The sequence below is a fragment of the Zingiber officinale genome, chromosome 7B (genome assembly GCF_018446385.1).
Source record: "Zingiber officinale cultivar Zhangliang chromosome 7B, Zo_v1.1, whole genome shotgun sequence".
Taxonomy (NCBI): Eukaryota; Viridiplantae; Streptophyta; class Magnoliopsida; order Zingiberales; family Zingiberaceae; genus Zingiber; species Zingiber officinale.
The window spans coordinates 41583969-41607808 of record NC_055999.1 but is presented as its reverse complement, the minus strand read 5'-3'; the positions used below and the strand labels follow the sequence as shown (position 1 = coordinate 41607808).

The following is a 23840-nucleotide window of genomic DNA, read 5'->3' as shown; positions in this document are numbered from 1 at the left end:
TGTGGATTTGACTTACTTGTACTAGGGTACACATTTTTATATATATGTGGATTAGGTTCAGGATATTGTCATGCTTAGTTTCATGCACCATTCGCATGATTGCATGCTGCGTGGTAAGCTGCTCCATTATTGTAGAGCATATCGCCAGTTTCATCACTATTCGGTGCTCCGTTGGTCCGCTCATGGGTAGCGTGACGCAGCGTGGTAGCACGTCAATTTTTGCTCTGTTCGGTGCTCCGTTGGTCCTTTCATGGGTAGTGTGACGCAGCGTGGTAGCACGTCAGGGATCCCTCCCCGTCATGGTGTACCGGGAGATGAGAGCATTGCGCTCCCCCACTTATGATTTGGGGTAGGAGTATGTGTGTACTCCGACAGCATCCCGTCCACTCGGTCACTCATCAGGAGCAGTGATGTCATAGTGCACGGTTGTCACAGCCCTACCCACTAGGTCTCACCATTGTGTGTGAGATGGCTGACTGGCGTTAGGGGTGACCAGGACGCATCATTGGCATCATACGCCTTTATGCATTTAATGCTTGTGTTTGTTGCACTTATATGCTGCATTTGGATGGATGCATATGTTTGACATGCATACAAGATTTATGACATTTTCGGTCGGACGACCTGATTATTCTGATAGGTGGCCCTGGTGAGTACAGTTCTCTTCAGCCTTTTCTAGTATGCATTACCTTCTTTTGTTCAGGAGACTGTACTTCATAGTTATTACTATTTGTTATAGTTTACTATACATGTCAACTAGGTATCTGCTGAGTTGTTGAACTCACCCCTGTGGACACTTTCTTTTTCAGGTACTAGGTTGTTTATGGAGACGCTTGGAGTATCCTGGCTGCCGGTCCCCACATCACATCAGAAGACATGTCTACGCTTTTGTGTATTTTTACTTCGGTATTTATAATTGGTGTAATTAGTGTAGTATTCCGATTTTGTTTCTGGAGTTGTTATATTGTTGTGTTGTGTAAGCCTAGCCGGCTAGCAATTTTAGTTTTGGGTTGTATGTGTTGTCCTTTTCCGCTGTGTTTGTGGTTTTTAGTACAGCTGAGTAGGCTGTTAAATATATATATAACTGCGTGGTTGTTTATTTTGTTCCAGCCGAGTGGGCTGATGATACAAACTGCGTGGTTGTGTGTATATTCCAGCCGCTTGTGGTTGATGTATATTTTGTATGTAGAATTGCTTCATATTGTCACCGGTACAGGGGAGGTGCTGTCGAAATTTCTTCGGACAGGGACTCCCTCGGGGTGTGACAAAAATTGTTTAAATATGATACTCTCTGCATAAATCTTATGAGACTATCATTATATTTAGAGACTTACAGCAAGAAGATGTGCGAACCCTCTGAGCATGGGAGCTTGATTTCCCGCAAGGCCCTCTGGTTTTGGCCTCTGTGAAAGCATCGGCCCAATGGCCCTTAGCTGTGGGCTGATATATCATATACAGCCTTACACCAATTATACCTACCTAAATTGGCAAAATTATCTACGCAATCTATTAATGATTGTACTAGTAATCTAGATATACTGCTAGTAGTAGTAAATAAAACAGTAACAAAAAAATACAATATTAATAATTGGCAAAAGAGAGTATCGGATTCAGCAGAAGGAGGTTGTTTGCTGAGGGTGACCATCTTGTTCTCTAGCTCCTTTTATGTACACTCCACATTATGGAAGTGTTGAAGAAATAGTGGGGTGGTGGTTGCATGCTATTGCAAATTTACTTCAACGACTTGGTTAGGGAGTCCCAGAATCAATGAAACATCTTTCCTAGTGAAACTAATCTCCTTATTATAAAAGATGAAGCATCTGGCTTGCACGTCCCAATTGTCAAACATATTTTGAATAAGGCTTCAAATATTTACAATTTCAGGCATGGCTACTGCCCAAGCAAATGGGAATCCATTGATCATCTCCATCTGTCGGTCGTTTATGTGTAGTGATGATATAAACCCCTTGAAGTGAGGGTAGTTACTTTTCCAGTGCACTTTCTTGCGATATGCACGGGACGTAGCAGTTCTTTGGCTCGCCATATAATTATGTATGCCTGATACATGAAACTGTTATTTTTATACCATAATTAGATACATTACAATGTCTATCCTTTGTCTTAAGTAGTACAACGTGATTAGTATATCATACAACATAGGTACTGATCACGTTGTAGCAATTATGATCAAATAGCTGCTACTACGATCAATAGCAGCAACCCATGCTTCATTGCCTACTCGTAGGTCTATCTCACTCTTCGTTAATGCCTTGCTATTTCTCAGTATTTGTACATTAGTACAAATGTGCGAAGCACATCCGGTATCTAATACCCACGATGAAGAAATAGAGAGGTTGACTTCTATAATATGTATACCTGAAGTAGAAATCCTATTTCTCTTCTTCTTAAGATCTTCCAGGTATTCTTTAGAGTTCCTCTTCCAGTGCCTTGCTTGTCCTTGATATAGGTGACAAAGATGTTCAACCATATCATAAGCACCCATCAACTCATGTTGCTTCTGAAGCTCAGAGTTCATGGTCGCGAGTATAAGACATGACACATCTAATGCATCATCTTGATGCTTCTTGTAAGCATCTCGGTCTGCTCGCGTGGCAGGAGGAGCCTCCGGAATGGGCTGCTCCAGAACATACAGTTTACGTTCTTGGGTGAGAACTATTCTCAGGTTCCTGTACCAGTCCAGGAAGTTTGCTCCGTTGAGCTTGTCCTTCTCGAGAACAGATCGCAGGGAGAAGGTGTTCGTATTCGACGTCATGGTAATCTATAACAGAATTAAATGCAGAAATAAGTATCATATTCTTAATCATTTAATTAGGCTTTTAACTAAATGATGCTCCCACTGAATTCTATAATTCATGTGGGACAAGATCCACATCATACTAACCCTTGAGTTAGCTTTGGCTAATACGCCCAAGATTTAGTATGATCGGTAGGTAACGATTACCAATTACATCTCTATGCAACTCTTATTTATAGGATCAAAATCCGCATTTATATTAAAACTCGAGTTAGCTTTGGCTAATACGCTCAAGAGTTAATATAAACGTGATTTTGACCTATCTACCAACCATTAGATAATGTCTATAGTTAAACTCGATCCAATTGAGTTAACTAGTTACTCAATCTAATTGAGTTGTACTCACCCATGCGTTGATAGGCGAGACCAAAATTGTCCCTCCGTACCCTACCAAGATAGTATGTGTTGCTCTGCTTTGGCAGATTCAACAACAACATCCTATCGAGGTAGTGATAGGTATCACGGCGTGGTAGGCATTACGAGTTGACGTGATTTAGATCTAATCTAAACGATGATGCGTATCATATACTCGATAGATCTAATCTAATCGAAGGGTGTATCATGTGCACGACTTAGATCTAATCAAATCGTTAGGCACTAATTAATTACTTAATTAACTAGCATGCATCACATACACACAAAAGCAATTAATTAAATAATTTTGTGATTATGTCATGGCCCTACTACGATCTTCTCAAGCCAATGAGAAGATCGGATGGTCAACCTAAGGTCAACAGCTTCTCAAGCTCCTTCCTTTGACCATCTCGTGTTGCTCGCGCCTTCCTCGTAACTCCGCCTCGAGTGGACCTTCCACCGCTTCAAAATTTACATTACATTTTGAAACTCGAGTTATATTCAAGTCTAAATCTAATTTACAACAAGAATAAAAGAGAAAGGCACGACGCGCAGGTCGCGAAAAAATAAAAATACAACACGCACATCACATCATGGCACGCAGGCCGTATTATGAATTACAACACAAATTATCCAATAATATTGGGTCTTTGGGCCATGACTATCACAAAAATAATATATAATTCAAAATTATATATTTCTATAATTTTCTGTAATTTTTCTATAATTTTTAAAAATTTTACGAGTACAATTTCCCAGCGGTTCCGTTTAGCGATTTTCGGACGCAATCGCGGAACGAATCCCCTTGCGGGGCCAGGGGCAGCGCCCCTACCCGCGATCTAACCATCGCAAGGGTTCCATTGCGATCTAACGGTGCCTTAGCCCGCTGTCCCAAAAATTTTGGGGCGAAATTTGGCCGTTTTGGAAAATTCTTCTCGGTAGTCGAAGCCTACAAGTATCGAAACACTTGTGCTTCGCTTCTACGAGAAAAATACCCATAAAAACTATAAAAATCATAAATTTACAGAATATTACAGAACTAAAAAATTTTCATAAAACACAAAATAAAGTCGTATTCGTCTTCGCACGTGGCTCTGATACCACTGTTGGATTTTTCGGGCCGCGAAAACCACTTTTCACGTCGCAGAAACCCCGAAAGCCCCAAAGCCAACGGATCCGTGCAAAGAAAAATTTTGAAAAACTACGAATACGAGTTTCTACCGAGATCTACTCCTAGATCTACATAAAAAAGGGTTATACCTTTGAAGCAAAGCCCTTCGCATTCCCGCTCGTCCAAACGGTGCCGGATCTCAAGAGTATCAAAGTAGATACCCCTCTAAAAGTATCCACACGAACAAGATGTGTTCTCTAACACACAAGGATGGAGAAGAAAGCACCACAAGTGTGTTAGCACTTTCTAGGGCTCTCGGGTAGGATTTAAAAGAGAGAAAGGAGAGAAAGTAAAAAGAATCTCATACACTCCTCTAGGTACCCTCCTTTGTGACCTTCACTCCACCCTATTCTCTTGGAACTCAACTCACTCACCTTCACCTTGCTTGGAATCCACGGCAACAGCAGCAAAGGAGGAGGAAGAGAGCTAAGGAGGAAGAAGCATTCAACACCACAAAATCAATGCCACAAAATGAAACTTCTTTTTTTTTCTTTTATGTGGCCGGCCACACATGGGTAACTCCCCATTTAATGTGGTCGGCCACATTAAATGGAGGATTGTAACCTCTTGATCTCCTTGATGATGTGGAGATGATGTGGCAAGGTTAGTCATCCCATGTAGGATGAGTCAACCTTCATGATGTGGCAATACATCAAGTCTAACTTAATGTTTCAACTTCCATTTGGTCAAGTCAAAATTGACCAATTCTCTTCTTAGTTGAGTTAAATCCAACCTTTGATTCAAGTCAATTTTAATTTAATGAATCTTAATTTATTAATATAAATTGACTCAATAAAATAAATTTAAATTAGACTCATTCAACAATTGAATCTCATTGAGTCTAACTCAATAAGTCTAATTTGAATTAATCTGAATCCAATCTTTGGTGCATCATATGAACCTAATCCAATTGGTTCATCATATGAACCTAATCTCCATCCACTTGTTCTTTGTGTGTGACCCAATAGGTTCTTGTAACGTTGGCAATGTTTCTAAACTCCTTTAGAAACATAAGCAATGAGCGGCATCTAGCAATACATCATTGCTACCCAAGTTACAAGAATGTTGAGATCCAACATCACCTTGTGACTACTAATTGTGACTCCTCACAATATATGACAAGTGTCCTTCTATCCAAGACATCTAGATTGATCAATGTGAGGCATAGACCGTGTCATACTCTGATCAATCTAAATCCTGAACTCCAAGTAGACTCACTAAATCAAATGAGCTCAATATCTCATATTGACTCATTTGGGCATGGTCATGCACTTCATGGTCTCACTCTATCAAGAATACTGATGTCTCTCCCGTCATATAGGAGGGATAAATCCCATCTACATCACTCACATCCCTCCGCATAATTTGTTACATACCCAGTAATCGCCTTTATAGTCCACCCAGTTACGGGTGACGTTTGACGAAACCAAAGTACATAACTTCTTATGTAGGGAACTATGGTGACTTCAAGTCTAAGGGCTAGTAGTCATACTAATAGCCACATGAGAAATTATATGACACTCATATAACGATCCATGATACTTTCTCATGGCGGGTCATTCAGTATACATTCTCTAATGCATACCCATGTGTCAACTTGATATCTCTATATCCATGACTTATGAGATCAAGTCATCGAGTTGACATACATGCTAGTCTTATTGCATTAACATTATCCCTGAATGTTAATACTCGACTAGGAATGATTAAGATTAGTGTTCCCTATATCATCTCACTATCGATTCAACCAATCGATTGATATAGGTAAGAACATTCTACTCAAGGACGTTATTATACTTAGTTTATTTGGCACCAATACAAGTAAGTATAATAACCAAAAACTAAATGTCTTTAGTTATATAGAATATGATACAATAAGTCCAAAATACAATCATCAAATGATTGGCTCTAGGGCTCTAGCTAACAGAAATGAGGGAGTTGCACATCCTTGAATAGCGATTGTAACTTCTTCCCAATCATAATATACTCCTGCTTGAGAACCTGAGTAAACTACATAGTAGGAGAACTTCTTTCTGACTGGTTTTTGTATTGTTGTTTGGAAGTAATTAGCCACAGCATTGATTATGCCTATCTTGTATTTTGTTCCTCCAGGGATTGTGGGAATGTTCCATATGTTGTCAAGAAGACATGTTTGTATGTGGTCTAATTTTCTCTGGCTGGAAAATGAAATTGTTCCTCATAGCGAGTAAATTGTTGAAGTTCTTGATTTCCGAATCTCATAGTTTTCATTGGAAAAGTGTTGACTTTCTTTTGTGTATCCATGTCTACAAGAAAAATGTCAAAGTTTAGAGTACTAATCGAGATAATATATCTGCCAAAGAGTTGTTACTTCCCTTAATGTGTTCCCATTGGATGATTAATCCTTTGTTAATAGTAGTGTCTGTAAATTTTAACCATCTTTTTGTACTAAGGTCTTTTCGAAGACCTTTGGTTTGTTGGCTATATTTTACAATAGCTTCACAGTCTGTTCTGACTGTGATTTCTTGTTTGGTGCAAATAAAAAGTCTGAAAGCATCAAGGCAATAAATTACAGCTAAAATTTCATAGTCTAAAGAAGTCAGCCGACCTTTTTCTTTGTATTGGCCTGAAGCATAACTGCATAGTGCTTCTGTATTTTTAGGATCATATTGTTGGATTTTCTATAAAGGGTGTCTCCCCATCCTGTTTCACAACCATCTGTTTCTATAATCAGATAGTCTGTATCAAGAGGTAGTGTTAATTCAGGCAGGTTTTTCACCATATTTTTTATCTGTCTAACAAGTTCTATATCTTGTTGGTTAAAATATTTTTATCCTCTTTGTGATGTTTTATTGTACAAAGATCCACTGATTTTTCCTATATCTTTTAGAGCATAGTTTAAAAGACCTAAAAAAGATCTAAGTGTTTTTGTATCTTCCATTTTATCAAGAAAATTTTGGATTTTAATAGTAATATATGGTTGCAGAGATATTTTCCCTTGTCCAATTTCGACTCCTAGGAATTCAATGTGATTTACCGCTAGTTTCATTTTTCTTCTAGAAATAATTAATCCATGAGTTTCAAATAAGTTAAAAAGAAGATGTAAATGTGCATAATGTTCTTCTTTTGTTTTAGAAAATACTAGTACATCATCTATATATACACATGTGCAGTTGGATAGATTTCTAAATATATTGTCCATTTTTCTTTGGAATATTTGTGGTGCTACTTTTAAACCAAAAGACATTACTAGTCATTCAAAATATCCTTCTGGACAGGAGAAAGTTGTTCATTCTACTGAGTCTGGATGCATTTTTACTTGTTAGAATCCAGATTTCATATCAAACTTGGAATACCACTTTGAGTCTTGTATTTTATTTAGTAGTTGATCTTTATCTGGTATTTTATAACCATCTTCTTGGCAATTATCATTAAGCCTTTTATAATTGAAAATCATTCGGGATTGCCCTCTTTTTTGTTCAGCTCCTTTGTTTACTATGAAAACATGGCTCCTATGTCTAGAGGTAGAACGGTGGATAGCTCCCAGTTTTTATAGTCGTTGAATGTGATTTTTTACATTCTTCAGCTTCCCAGTTTGTATATTGCAATTCCCGTGTTTTTATGGTTAAGTCTGGGTTTATTATTGATAAGTGACAATATATCTTATCTCTATCCCAATATCTAGTCGGGTTATCTCTTATAATTTTTAGCTTTTCTAACCTAGAAATTATATCATCTAGATTTTCTTGTTTTGAAATAAACTGGATTAATGTTTTTTGTGCTAAAAAATCTTCTAGTATTTCTAGAGAATTAAAAAGATTCTCATCTAATAAGTTATCAAAAAGGTTATCTTCTTGAAATTCTTGAAAAGTTAAGTTATAAATGGGTTGTTGGTGAATTAGGCAAGAGCCTTTACAAGTATTTTGGTCTTTGCAATGGCAATTTGTTTGACTATTTGTTATGAGAGGTACTACTTTAGATGGAGGTAATGCTGATGAGACAGGGATATTGTGAGTACTTCCATATTTTTGTACTGATGCTGAATAGTCAGAGACAATAGGAGATACAATAGGAGTGGAGAGAAAAAGAGCATAATCTTTAGTCAACAGGAGAGCATGGTCTAGTTGGACAAGAAAATTGAGTCCTAGTATTAGGTGGATATCTGAGTGTAGTAAAGGTTTTATCTAGAGTTTTGATAGTGATAAGGGTGTACTAAAAGTGTCGCAGTTATTTTAAAAGCGAAGGTGTATATTTGTAACAAACTTTGTACTAGTTAGGGTTTGACCATCAAACTGAGTACTTATCATTGGATGAGTAGCAGTCTTGATGAATATAGAGGGCAGAACTACTAAAAGGATTTTTTCGTCAATTGTGGAGTTAGTAGCTCCACCATCCAAAAATGTATTAAGTGTAAATTCATGACCATGAATATTGGCCAAACAGCGGACACGAATGTCCATTATGCGACCGGTATTACAAACACTGAGTGTTTTAATAAATACCATGTCTAAGTTTTGTTGAGGTTCAGTGACTACTATTTCTTTACCTTTATCTGCTTGGTGTATCTTATGTGACTGGTCCTTTGGCCTGATTAATTTGATTTCATCTTCTAGGTTGTTAAGTCTAGTTTCTAAGACTGCAATTCTTGGCTCAAGAAGTAAGTTTCTAGGTGGTCCTGAATTTATAGATGTTGGTAAAGAAATACCAAAATTTTGCTCCAGGCAAATTGTACAACATTGTTGTTTACACAAGGTACACCTTCCTCTTTTGTCTATAGAAGGATAATAACCACATAGAAAACAGGTTTACATTAATGGTTCCTGATTTTAAAGTCCACTGATGTGAACAGTCGGGATATGTATCCAAAGCAGGTGATAATACATGTCTGAGTATCATATCAAATGGTTGATATATATATCTTCCCATTGTTCTTCTAAGTCATTTAAATCTTCTTGTAATATATCTGTAGTGAAATTGTATTTATCAATTCGTCTTGGTGACTGTAAAAAGGAATTTATTAATCTATAGTCTGAGGAGGATGGGACTTCTTCTATGTCGTCAATTGATACTATTGAGTATATTGAAAATGTGTCTGAAACATCTGGTTGGATTTCTACTAAATCCATGTTTGTACTATTTATTAATTGAGCTTCTCTTGTATAAAGGTTTTTTTTTTGTAGGACAGGCTGAAGAAAGATGACCTAGTTCGTGACAGGCAAAACAGGTGATGGTGTTTGCATATGTTTTCTTAGGTTTATATTTTCTTACATGTTTGTCTTTATTTAAGTAGGGTTTCCTTTCATTACTTTTTCGGACAAAATATGTTTTCTTTGGTTTACCTCTATGTCGTGTTTGCATAATAAGTTTATGAGGTTGTTTTCCTTTTCTTTTATTTTGTTTATGCGGATTAGCTCCATATTGTTGTGGAGTATAAATTTGACTACAAAAACTATAATGTTGGTTTTTAAGTTGTTTTGTATTTGTATGTATGTACATTTTTCTTTCAGTACTGCTATAATATGTTGTATTCTTATTCCTATGTTATTATATTGTGGGGGTACTTTCATGTCTGCCCATGCTTTATGGATTTCTTTTCTTAAATCTCCTGGTAATTTACTAAACAATCTTTCTCCTAATTCAGGGTTACAATAATTTCCTAAGATTGTTGTTAGGGCCAAACAATCATTACAAAATGGTTTTATCCAATTCCAACTTAGAAGCTGTAATTGCTCTAAGTCTCTCATCGCTTCTCTTTGTCTTAGGTCTAAGCCTGTATTAGCATCTTTAGCTGTTAACAGGCGATGTATAGTATAACAAAAATTTAGTATATTATTTCATTGTCCTGCTATTCTAGCAATGTCTTCTGGAAAGTTTTGTTTATATGTTTCCCATGCGGCTCTTGCTGCATCTCCTAAGTAATTTTCTCCTATCCGCATCATAGCTTCGCCTGATTCAATGTCAAGTTCATGTTTGGCTTGATAGTCCCTTTGGACTGAAACAATCCATTGTTCTAGATATGTATCATACATTTGGGGATCATCACATTCTGCTATATTTAATAGTATCGAGTTTTTTCCAAAATAAGTAATTTCTAGTGGTCATCTTTTTCCTATTGTTCTAAGTAATGGATTATTATTGGTGTATGGAGCAATCCTAATCCTAGGGGGATGCCCTTGGCCATAGTCCCTAGTTCCCATGGAACTTTCAGAATAATGTGTGACTAATGGAGGTTTATTTAAAGGTATTGGCCCAGATGGTCTGGATGTCCCTGTTGATTCGGCTGGGTTCATAAGATTTATTTGTGGGAGTTTTCTAGCAATTATATTTTGATCATCATCAAAATATAGCTCCAATCCCATTTTAATCTATGTAATTTTTTTTCATTGTGTTCAAATTCTAATAGTTCTTCTATGTTTTTATATGATGTTAATCCGGTTTGAGTGTACATGTATTCGTCTAAGTCATCATAAAAATCTTGAAATTCTTGATTATAGGTTTCTTCGACTAGGCTTTCAATGTTCATTAAATTAAAGTTTTCTTCTCCTTCTTTTTCATCTTGAGAAGTAGAGGGTTGATAGTCATTAAACTTGACTATTATTTTTCCATACCTATTTTTGTACATAATATATTCTTTTGGTCTTAACGTTCTTTGTTGTGTATTAAAGTCTAGGTTTAGACTCCAATCTAGGCCTGCTAGGCTTTCAGAAGAGAAATCCTTTGGTTCCAAAAAGGATATCCCCTTTGATGTTAAGGCTCTTATGATAGAATTTATTTGGACTTTATAACTATTATTAATTTGTGTCATTGTTTTTCCCAAGAAGATTATGTCTATTTGGATGTTGTTTCTTAAAAAATTTCCATATCTTTTGCCTGAATATTAATTTTGATATGTTTAATAAAATCTTCTATAGTCATATTAAAATTCGGACAGAAATATGTTATTCTAAGGTTGTTATTCATATCCACTTCTATAAGGCCAATAATTGCATGTTCTGTTTCTGAAAAACAATAATCATAGAGGACTAAGAATACTTTAGCCCCTATCCTTTTTCTTGTTAGTCCTCTAAGTCCTATTACCAATAGTCCTAGATGGATATAGCTATGCTTTCTTTGTAATAATTCTCTTGCTGATTCTGTGGTCATGAGAGTCAAGTGTTCTTCTCTTCCATCTGGTAAATGTAGTGGTTGCGTCCTATGATGTCTATAAAGTGTTGTTGAGAAGTTTAGTAATCCTTGGTTATATAATCGTCTTAGATTTAAAGTTGTTAATTATCTATCTGAGAAAATAATCATATTACTTTCAACATCTATTAAGTCTTCTAGTTGATATGTACTTATTGAAGTACTATTTCTCCCTTGTGTTATGATATTATCTAGCCAGGAATTATTATTTGCTTCCATTTGTCCTCTTATTGTTTGTGAGAAACCTGAAAAAGGCTGGGTTCTAGATTGTGTTTGGCTCATTATAGGTTAAAAAGTTATATTTTTCTGGTTTCTTTCGAGAGATTATGACTCCAGTAGAGAGTTTACTTAAGTCTTTTGTTATAGTGTTTATAATTTCATATAAATATGTGGTCTTGGATGTATTTTTAATTTGAGCTTCTAATTGTAGTAGTTTGTTATTTATTATTGTGAGTCTGTGATGTATGGATGTGAGTAAGGCTAATATGATGTTATTTTGTTGAATAAGAACTCTTTTGTTGAGCATGTTCCGTCCAAGAATGTACTATAAAGGTAAGTGACTTATGCTCGGTAGGACTTTTGCCCAGTCGAGCACATATAAGTACCTTAACGCTCGCCAGGCATTTACTCGGCCGGACGTATATAAGCACATTGGTGCTCGCTTGGCCCTCGCTTAGCCGATAATATACTGAAAGATGTATAAGGCTAAGCGTCTCTGAGCTCGGCCGCTCAACCGAGCGTATACGAGCACATGAGTGCTCGGTTGGTCGATAATATACTAAGAGTTTTCATAAGGCTAAATGCTTTTATGCTCGGTTGAGCTTTGTCTGACCAAGCGCGCGCAAGCACTCATTGGTGCTCGCTCGGCCGGTAATATACTACGAGCTTCCATAAGGCTAAATGTCTTTACGCTCGGTCATGCTTTACCTGACCGAGCATGTGCAAGCACTCATTAGTGTTCGCTCGGCCTTCGCTCGACCGGTGGTATGTTGAAACTATGCATAAGACTAAGTGTCTTTAAGCTCGAGCGAGCTTTGCCCGACCAAGCGTATATGAACACGTGGGTGCTTACTCGGCCTTCGATCGACTGATAATATGTTAAAACTATGCATAAAACTAAGTGTCTTTAAGCTCGGGCGGGCTTTGCCCGACCGAGCGTATATAAACACATGAGTGCTCGCTCGGCCTTCGATCGGTTGGTAATATGTTGAAATTATGCATAAGACTAAGTGTCTTTATGCTCGGGTGGACTTTACCCGACCGAACGTATATGAGCACGTGGGTGCTCGCTCGACCTTTGATCGGTTGGTAATATGTTGAAACTATGTATAAGACTAAGTACCTTTACACTCGGACGAATTTTGTCCGACCGAACGTATATGAGCACATGGATGCTCGATGGGCTTTCGCTCGACCGGTGATATGTTGAAACTATGCATAAGGCTAAATGTCTTTATGCTTGGACAGACTTTGTCCGACTGAGCGTATATGAGCACATGCTGAGAATCATATATAAGGCTAAATACATTTACACTCAATCGAACTTTACTTGACCGAACATATATGAGCACGTGGGTGCTCACTCGGACTTCGATCGACCGATAACATATTGAGAACCGTATATAAAACTAAGTATTCTTACACTTGATCTAGCTTTACTCAGCCGAGCATATATAAGCGCATTGGCTCTCGCTTGGCATTCAATCAGACGATAATCAAGCGCCCTCAAAAAATCTTTTACTTAGTCAATCATTATTAATTATATATTCGTCCAACTATATACTTCTCTCATCCTTCTCAATCCTAACTCCTTCATTTAACAGATCGACTTATCATAATCTGTATCATCAAAAAAATTAAAACACATTTGATTTGATGTCAATATTGATAGACTTTGATTTATGATTGAAGATAAATTTGTCAAGGAATCATGCAAAGTCGATTCCCTTAAAATAAAATTAAAAAAAAATCCTAATCAAGTTACAAACCTTCCCATCTCATAAAAAAATTCATCAAAAGTTTCACCTTATCAGCTTGATGGATTTCATTCACAATAGGCATCACCAACTACAACGACTGCTTTATTGGCGATAAATGATCAACAAAATCTGCCTTCTACACTGTATGGTTTATGGTCTATAGTTCGAGAATCTCCAGTAATCATATTAGTAACCATCTCTGCAGTGCCCAATGCCTGAAAAGATCACCATACCAATTGAAAACTGTTAACATGTTCTCTGAACTCGAAATAGCATGCACGTTGAGCAAACTAACAATAAATTTTTAAGCATGCATCATGTTCTTCAAAAGAAAGGCTTAATTGCTGGTTCCATAGTGATGAAAGAAATAATTGCATTTTCATTTAACTTGACTACCAGAGAAAGGCCGGATCCTTCATGTCCAGCCGCAAGAAAAAGATTTGGGAAACCAGGAACTGGTCCTATGACAGGCTTCCCATCAGGCACTGAAAAAGAAAGATTTATTGGAATATACTATATGTATATATACATATACTTAGACGCATTTGTGTAGAGCAGGCGTTGGATGTATAAGAAAGTAAGCTTACTGTAAGGACGGTGTCCAATTCTTATCCTTTTGCCAATTTTAATATCAAGAGACAAAGCATTCAATGCAGGAAAGAACTGCCCTGCTCGGTCCAATATCTGTTGAACAATAGATTCATCCAATTCTCTGTTGAATCCAACAAACTGCCGACTACTCCCTACAAAGACCAAGCACAAACAATTTCTAATGCACATTTAATATCAGAGGAGATTTTAGGTAACTTCAGATGTACAATCACACAGGAATCCTTCAGAAATAATATGAAAATATAGAATTTACAAATCCCAACTCCCAAGTGGTCTGCGTTGTCTGCTTTCAAATTAAAACATTTTGATTCCTCTGGAATGGTTTACTAATTTAAACTTATTACCAAAGGCAGAGTTCCGAGAATTACCAACTAGAAGATTCCCCTTGACATCTAAAGTGGCAGTCATTGATATGGATGGCAAGCTCTGATAATTTTCAACTGCTCCTGAAGCGGAACTGTGATGATTCAGATATCCTACCTCCATCACCCCATGGTTTAGATGAAGCTTATTGAAGTTCTCCAACACAATAAGATATCCCTAGTTAAACAAGGGGAAACATATTTATTACTTAATAAAAATAGGTAGATCTGCTACCTTAACAGCCCCCCCTACTGCCGGCCCCATGGATCTGCTACCTTACTATTTATTACTTACTAGATACAAGGAAATGTAGTTGTAGCAGATAATCAGTAACACAAAAGAAAAAGCTAAGGAAAATAAGGAATATTGTCTTTCTGTTACACTTACCATAGATTGCTTTGTAGGATTTTTCTAATGTCTAATCTAACATACTGTTCTCACAATCCAAGTTCCAGTTCACCTTACCAGAACAGCCCAAATTTTAGATCCACTGGGGGAACTGTTAATTTGACACTATCACTAGGCAATTACAGCATGAAACAATAATGAAGGGATTGTAATTTCATATATAACCTTTCTAGGCATGACAGGTATGTTTGGCAAAATATTTGGTTGTACTAAGAGATTTTGCATCAAGGTTCCCGACCAAGTACCAGCAGCAATGACAACAGCTCTTTTGGCATACAAGTTTCTCTTGAATGTTTGAATGCCAACTATTTGTGCAGATGCAGAGCTGCAAGGTTATAAGATCGACCAAAGCATGTCAGTTGCTGTACCATGAAACTAAACTGGATCAGTACTATCAGATGAACCTAGAAAAAAAATGTCCACCTTACTAGGGAAAGGGCAGGATCATTATAGAACTCGGCATATCTACCATGTGAAAGGAATTGTTTATTACCCTAGCACATGAAAACAAATAAAGATAAAACCAGGTAAGGATACATGACATACTTCAAAATCTCCACCAAGAGCATATAGAGGATAAAAGCTAGCAAAAGAGGGCACAAGAGTAGCATTAGTTTACCTCTTCAATAAATGCAACTGTCTGAGAGGCATCTAGTTGGCAATCATCTGGTACAAAAGCAGCTCCACCTTCCTTTCCAATTTCCAGTGCTGGTTCCTTTGATTGCAAAGAAGATGTAGACAAGTATTCTGCTCTCAACCCTGATTCATTCAGTTGCTTGACCCTTTTTTTCAACATGTACCTCTCCTCTTGAGTTCTACCAACCAACAAGCTTCCTATTAAATGAAGTATACATAATGAATAATATATTTCTTGTAAAACAACTATTATTACACTCATGCATATATCACTTTCTTAAACACTTAACATCATAATACAACACGTGAGACTAAACAATAACACGCAAATATTAACTCTAATTCTCTCCTGAAGATGGGGCTTTGATAATAATCAATGTCCAATTTGTCACACAATATAGACAAAAGTTTGGCACATAGAAATACAACTAATAAGACACTAAGAAGGTGAGAAACTTGCTAATGTGACACTTTCAATTGATGATATTTGAATACGACTTTGACAAGCTGATCTTCAAAGGAATTAACATAATCTTCTTTCTTAAGAGATCTTCATCTAAACATCTTTTTCTCCAATCGGCAAGATGTGGGGATATGATCCTTCAATTGAACCCACATCAACATTATACTGGAACGTTCAAGATTTATGACCTTTGTTTCTCCATTTTCTGTATTAGTAGACATTGGAGTGCTAACGGGTGTTGGTTAATCCCACTAAGTATTTTCTGTCTTTTTCTTTAACCTATATTTCTTGCTACATTTACCATAAACTTTTCATGAAATGAATAAATAGGTTATTGCCACAGTTGCTAAGAATACCACTGAACAATTTAACACTATTAATTCAAAGTCAAAAATTTCATAAGTCTATAACCCTAATGTGGTTGTTCTCTCTCTCCATTATTTTACTCATCAATCTTCCATCTTCATAAATAACTTGAGTTAAAGCTTTTTTTTAATCCCTAAACATCGAAACATTACAATTGTAACAACTTGTCATTTAAAAAGTAATAATAAAATACTAATATAGTATAAACACAATCCTTAATGACTTTCATAAATGAAAATTACACTAAACACAAACATGAAATAGTATGATAAATTAAATAATATTGTAATAATTATTATTTTGCAAAACTCCCAGAGGTGCAACTAACTATCATTTTTTTTTCCCTAATCACAAATCCCTGTTTGGAAATTTCCAAAATATGTACATTAACTAATACCCAAAATACCCACATCAAACTCCAATTCACAAACTAAGACAGAATATGCATTCCTAGGAGAGTCCAAAGTTGATCTTAGTTTGTGATTTGGAAGTGTTTAAGACAATCAAATAGTTTTGAGTCGAAATGGCTCTTCAATTACTATACAGAATAGAGGCTTAGCTGTAGCATACAGCTGCATCACGAGGCATAATCAATAACAGGGAGAAATCTCCTGAACCTGCAATTACACTCCCACTTTAAGAGGTGATTAGGGATGCAATAAGTTTCCACACATACGAAAAATCTCAAAAAATGAGAGATCTTCTTTTCCTCCATTTTAGAAAATAACCAAGATTTATTTAGTCAATAGTTATGATGTGATGGATATTTATTAGTTGTGAAATTGTTCTTTTGTTGACTAGACTTTGTAAATCTTTTTCTGTTTGCCACTGTCAAGTTAACTAGTGGTCAACATGATTTGGTAGCAAGGAAATGAGGAACAAAATTTAATGGAAATTTTTAAGGCAGGAAGCATTTTGCAAGTGAAGTAAAGTACAACAGGGAAAGATCCCATTGAAAACGTAAACTAACCTTCCTTGTATAATGATGAAAAAGATTTTAAAAAATTTAATAATCACTAAAATCAACTTAAAGTTAAAATTTTCCCTATTATTTTAGTAAAGGGTTCGGAGTTTAGGTGATTGATGCTAGTTAAGTTCCCGTCGTTTATAATCTTTTTATTTATTTTTCTAAATTCCTTTTCTTGTATCATTCTTGAATGTTCAATTTGTTATCTTTTTTTTTTCTAAATTCCTTTTGCTTGTATCATTCTTGAATGTTCAATTTGTATCCTTTGTTAATTTCTAGACAAACAATACAAGCTGACTCCATTCCCTAGTGAGCCTTCGTAACTGAACAATCAGGATACCAATTTTGATTTTGCGATATATCATACAACAATGGTCATAATAAAATTTTTAACATTCACATCAGTCTTTTTAAAAAAAAAACCTTTATTTTATATTTAAAACTTTAACTTATATCCAGATAATTAAGTCAAAGGCTAAACAGAGTCAAAATTTACATTTTCGCCATTGCATTACGGAGACTAAAAAAAATATTCAGAGAGGCATACCTGTCTTCTTCCAACCTAACACTTGAGCAGGGTCTTTGCCTTGATCTCTTATACTCTCAGACAATTTCTCCCACAGCTGCTTGCTTCTTGCCGCCAGCTCCCAAGTCTCACTACCCAGCGTCTTGTTTGCCATCCATATGTACCCTTGCCCTGGCGGCACGCGACGCAAACAAAGTAAGCGCCTTTACATTCATCAAAGCCTTCAGCCTTCTAGAAGAAGGAAAAAACCTACCCGCTCCTGTGGCGCCGGAACAGGGAACGGCAGCATCGACGACAGCGACAGAGAGGTCGGAAGCAACGAGGATCTGTCGTGCAATGGTCAGGCCGATGATCCCAGCGCCGACGACAACGACATCGTGCTCAGACTTTGGAAGCGAGGCGTCGGCGGATCGGGGCGGCGCAGCTCTAAAGCGAGGGCGAGATCGCCACCGATCGAAGGGGAAGCGGGAGGCGGCGAAAGATGAGATGCGGCGGACCGATGATGAGGCGCGAAGGAAAAGGATTGAGGGATTAGGGTTTGGGGAAGGGCGGGCGATGGGTTCCATCATCGTCATCACCGTCGCTGATTCACTCTCATCTTCGTTATATTTTATCTGTTTAATTAATTTCACCACCGGCCGCCGTGGAGTGCGCTGAGACAGTTTTAGTTTTGTGGTTTAATTAGAATGTATTAGAACATCCACACAATTGTATTAGAGCATTGGGCCGTGCTGAACCGAGTTTTCAGAGTATTTAAGTTTATTTAATAAAATAATTAAATTCAGTTAAGTTATGCTAAGCTGAGTTTAAAATGAATTAAATTTTTAAAATGATTATTTAAGTATAATTTAGTTTATTTTTTATGAGTTTAAGTGTATTTGAAATTTGATTTGAGATTAATTTGTTTAGATGTTATCGAGCTCTTAATTCGAACTTGGCTTGAACTTAATTCATTTAGATACTATCGAGCTCTTAATTAAAAGTTATTTGATTGTTTGAAATTTTGAGTTGTTTGATTAATTATTAAGTTTAATAATTCAAACTTATTTATTTATTTTATTTTATTATTTATTTAACATATTAATAAAAGTTTTATTAATAAATATGGTTCGTGAATATTATTTACGAACGTTGTTTTAATCATTATTCACGGACGTTGTTTACCGTTAACGAGCTGAACACATATGTATTCAAGTTTGTTTGTTTAGTTTAACGAGTTGTTCAAACTTATTTATTTAATTAATTTTATGTATATTGAACGAATATAAACAAGTTCTTACCATACTAAATACTAAACTTATTCACGAATACTTGATTTAGGTACAATTCTAGTGAGAGATGGCTCTCGTTTGACATGGATGCAGGGAGGGAGCTAGGGAGCTGTTTCTTGTTTTTAATTTTTTTTTATTTTTTCATTAAATGTTTTTATTTATGTTATGTTAATTTGTGAATTTAGATAGTAGAAAAAATTTATTTTATATAAGTTAGAATATGAAAAAAAAAATGAAAAATATATATAATAAAATGTACGGGACTGGTAAGAAGTTATTAAGAGATTTTTTTGATAATAGAAAAATATGTGAATTTTTTTACCTTTAACATAATACAGATATGACAACGAAAGGACTCATTAAAAGATTCTATAATTATATAATACCCTTAGATTCCTCCATCGGCTCCTTTCTAAAGCGATGTGAGTAATAATGACATAAATTATAAAGATACACTAAACTATTATGAAACAAAATTATTTTACCAGGTTTCGTGTTCAAATTAACCACGATAAATATATCCAAATAATAATAAGTTTTATTATATTTAAAATAAAAAAATAAAAATTAATAAATAATTCAAATCATAATTATATTTCTTATTATTATTATTAGTTTTCTATATATTATTTTAACTATATATATAGACCTCATTTCAAATGGATCTACGAACAAATACGCAAACTAAAAATTTTTCTGGATTATCACAAACTTTAAGCCAACCAAATAGAAATTTATCTGTGATTCCCAAGAGGTCATCAACAAATATTACTACTTATCAATTAGAAGGACTTATAGACATTGAACATAATTTAGATACCTTTTCTAACGAACAATTAAATACCTTAAATCCAAGGAGAATATATAATCAAGGACTATTATCCTTATCTACATCACTTTATAGACATCACAGGACACAACCACTTCATCTACCGGATGGAGGTGAAAAAATATTTACACTCATGACTGAAGAATCGACATGAACACTTTTGCAAAGAAAACATCACTATGTATGGTTCCTGCCAAACACTATTAGTCCTAAATGTATGTAGTGATGTTTTCTTTACAAAAGTGTTCGTACCGATTCTTCAATCATGAATGTAAATCTTTCTTCACCTCTGATCCTATCTGAGAGTGAGTAGACGGACACTGGGAAGGTGACGCTCACGTTGACTAGATGTCGACTGAAGGTGGCACGTGTTAGTTAGAGCCCTAGAGTCAATCATTTGATGATTGTATTATGGACTTGTTGTATCATATTCTTATATAAATAAAGACATTCGTTTTTTGTTATTATACTTACTTGTATTGGTGCCAAATAAACTAAGTATAATAGCGTCCTTAAGTAGAAGGTTCTCACCTATATCAATCGGTTAGTTGAGCCGATAGTGAGATGATATAGGGAACATTACTCTTAATCATTCCTAGTCGAGTATTAACATTCAGGGACAATGTTAATGCGACAAGACTAACATGTAGGTCAACTCGATGACTTGATCTCACAAGTCATGGATATAGAGATATCAAGTTGACACATGGGTATGCATTGGAGAATGTATACTGAATGACCCGCCATGAGAAAGTATCATGGATCGTTATATGAGTGTCATATACTTTCTCATGTGGCTATTAGTATAACTACTAGTCCTTGGACTTGAAGTCACCATGGATCCCTACATAAGAAGTTATGTACTTTGGTTTCGTCAAACGTCATCCGTAACTGGGTGGACTATAAAGGCGATTACTGGGTATGTAACAAATTATGCAGAGGGATGTGAGTGATGTAGATGGGATCTATCCCTCCTATAAGACGGGAGCGACATCGATATTCTTGATAGAGTGAGACCACGAAGTGCATGGTCATGCCCAAATGAGTCAATATGAGATATTGAGCTCATTTGATTTAGTGAGTCTACTTGAAGTTCAAGATTTAGATTGATTAGAGGATGATACGGTCTATGCCTCACATTGATCAATCTAGATGTCTTGGATAGAAGGACACTTGTCATATTTTGTGAGGAGTCACAATTAGTAGTCACAAGGTGATGTTGAATCTCAACATTCTTGTAACTTGGGTAGTAATGATGTGTTGCTAGATACCGCTCATTACTTATGCTCCTAAATGGGTTTAGGGACATTGCCAACGTTACAAGAACCTATAGGGTCACACACTAAGGACAATTAGATGGAGATTAGGTTCATATGATGAACCAAGAGGATTAGATTCATTTGATGAATCAAATTGGATTAAGAGTAATCCTAATTGGGCTAATTGAGTTGGACTCAAGTTGATTCATGTGTTCAATGAGTCTAATTTAGATTATGACTCATTGAATCAATTTAATTAAATGAATTAGATTCATTATATTAAGTTGGCTTGAATTAAATGGTTGGATTAGATCATCCATGAGAGAGATTAAGTCAAGTTTGACTTGACTTGAGAGGAAGAGGAAGAGTCAAGATTGACTTGACTTGATACCACATCATTAGTGAGTTGGCAAGATGTGGACCAATGATGATGCTCCACATCATCATGATTACTTAAGTGAGATGCCACCTCATAGAGGTTAGAATTCTTCATTTTAATGGCCTCCACATTAATTGTGATTAATGTGAAGGGGGTTACACCTCCTAATGTGGCCGGCCACATCAAGGCAATTGAGGAGGAGTTTTCATTTTTGTGTGTATCTCTCTTTTCTTCTTCCTCCTCAAGCTCTTCCTTCTCTCCCTCTCCTCCTATCTTGGCCGAACCATCCAAAGGTGCTAGCACACCTTTTGTGTGGTTTTTCTCCACCTACTTGTTCGTGTGGATACTTCTAGAGGAGTGTCTATTTTGACACTCTCGAGATCCGGCACCTTGGACGAGCGGGATTCGCGAAGGTCGCACATCAAGGGTAAATCTCTTTAACATATAGTTCTAGTGTAGATCTATAGGTTAGTAAACTCGTACTCGTATATTTCGAAAGTTTTATTCTTCGCACGGATCCGTGGCTTGGGTTTCGGGGTTTTCGCGACGCGAAAAAGCAGTTTTCGTGGCCCGAAAAATCCAACAGTGGTATCAGAGCCACGTGCGAAGACTTGTACGAGTTTAATTTGATTTTTTATGAAAAATATAGGTTCTGTGATATTCTGTAATTTTATGATTTTTAGAGTTTTTATGGGTATTTTTCTCATAGAAGCGAAGCACAAGTGTTTCGACACTTGTAGGCTTAAACTACCGAGAAGTTTTTTCCGAAACGGCAAGGTTTCGCCCCAAAACTTTTTGGGACAGCGGGCTAAGGCGTTGTTGGATCGCTTAGGGACACTCACAATGGTTAGATCGCGGGTAGGGGCGCTGCCCCTGGCCCCGCAAGGGGATTTGTTCCGCCATTGCACCCGAAAATCGCTAAACGGGACCACAAGGAATTTTTACTCGTAAAAATTATAAAAATTGGTATTAAAATTACAGAAAATTATAGAAAATACATAATTTAGAATTATGTATAATTTGTGATAGTCATGGGCCAAAAAGATCCAATTAGATTGGTATATTTTGTGTTGTATTTCATAATACGGCCTGCGTGTCGTCATGTGATTGTGTGTGCTATATTGTTTGATACGCGACCTGCGCGTCGTGTCTTTCTCTATTTATTCTTATTGTAAATTAGTTTAGACTCGAATGTAACTCGAGTTTTAAAATTGTAATGTACAAAATTGGAGCCGTGGAAGGTCCACTCGAGACGGAGTTACGAGGAGGGCGCGAGCAACACAAGGTGGTCAAAGGGAGGAGCTTAAGAAGCTGTTGACCCTAGGTTGACCATCCGATCTTCTCATTGGCTTGAGAAGATCGTAGTAGGGCCATGACTAATCACAAATTAATTTAATTAATTGCTTGTGTATATGTGATGCATGATTAAGTAATTAATTAGTGCCTAACGATTAGATTAGATCTAAGTCGTGCACATGATGCACCCCACGATTAGATTAGATCTAAATCGAGTATATGATATGCATCATCGTTTAGATTAGATCTAAATCACGTCAACTCTAATGCCTACCGTGCTGTGATACCTATCACTACCTCGATCACATGTGTTGTTGAATCTGCCAAAGCAGAGCAACATATATTATCTTGGTAGGGTACGGAGGGACAATCTTGGTCCCGCTTATCAACGCATGGGCGAATACAAACTCAATTAGATTGAGTATTCCTAGTTAACTCAGTTGGATCGAGTACAACTATAGGCATTCTTCCAATGGTTGGAAAGATAGGACATAAATCACATTTATATTAATTCTTGGGCGTATTAGCCAAAGCCAACTCAAGTCTTAATATAACTGCGGATAATGATCCTATAAACAAGAGTTGCATAGAGATATAATTGGTAAATCATTACCTACCGATCATACTAAATCTTGGGCGTATTAGCCAAAGCTAACTCAAGGGTTAGTATGATGTGGATCTTGTCCCACATGAATTATAGAATTCAATGGGAGCATCATTTAGTTAAAGGCCTAATTAAATGATTTAAAAGAATATGATATTTATTTTCTACATTTTTCTGTTGTAGATAACCATGACGTCGAATACGAACTCCTTCTCCCTGCGTTCAGTCCTTGAGAAGGACAAGCTCAACGGAGCAAATTTCCTGGACTGGTACAGGAACTTGGGAATAGTTCTCACCATGGAACGTAAACTGTACGTTCTGGAGCAGCCCATTCCGGAGGCTCCTCCTGCCAATGCCACGCGAGCAGATAAAGATGCTTAC

At 36.4% G+C, this 23840-nt stretch overlaps 1 protein-coding gene across 2 annotated transcripts; it reads right to left on the bottom strand.

Moving 5' to 3' along the window:
* Positions 1-13372: 13372 nt before the first annotated feature.
* On the bottom strand, positions 13373-18496 carry LOC122005698 (glycine oxidase-like). Of its 2 annotated transcripts, XM_042560820.1 has the most exons (9): positions 18075-18496; positions 17843-17992; positions 15483-15697; positions 15287-15357; positions 15029-15188; positions 14461-14632; positions 14068-14223; positions 13877-13965; positions 13373-13695 (listed from the first exon to the last, which is right to left on the bottom strand). In XM_042560820.1, exons 1-9 carry the CDS (start codon positions 18394-18396, stop codon positions 13600-13602), a joined length of 1431 nt encoding a protein of 476 aa, XP_042416754.1. In that variant the 5' UTR covers positions 18397-18496; the 3' UTR covers positions 13373-13599. The 2 variants fall into 2 exon arrangements, with proteins under 2 accessions (XP_042416754.1, XP_042416755.1); XM_042560821.1 differs by lacking the exons at positions 15029-15188; positions 15287-15357.
* Between the last annotated feature and the right edge of the window lie 5344 nt (positions 18497-23840).

Excerpts from the sequence above, each read along its gene's own strand:
- LOC122005698 (XM_042560820.1), bottom strand. The coding sequence starts at position 18,396 with ATGACGATGATGGAACCCATCGCCCGCCCTTCCCCAAACCCTAATCCC. Across the intron at positions 15,698-17,842 it reads GTTAGGTTGGAAGAAGACAG|GAAGCTTGTTGGTTGGTAGA; the intron begins GTATGCCTCTCT and ends TTCATTTAATAG. Across the intron at positions 13,966-14,067 it reads AATTGGACACCGTCCTTACA|TGCCTGATGGGAAGCCTGTC; the intron begins GTAAGCTTACTT and ends TTTCTTTTTCAG.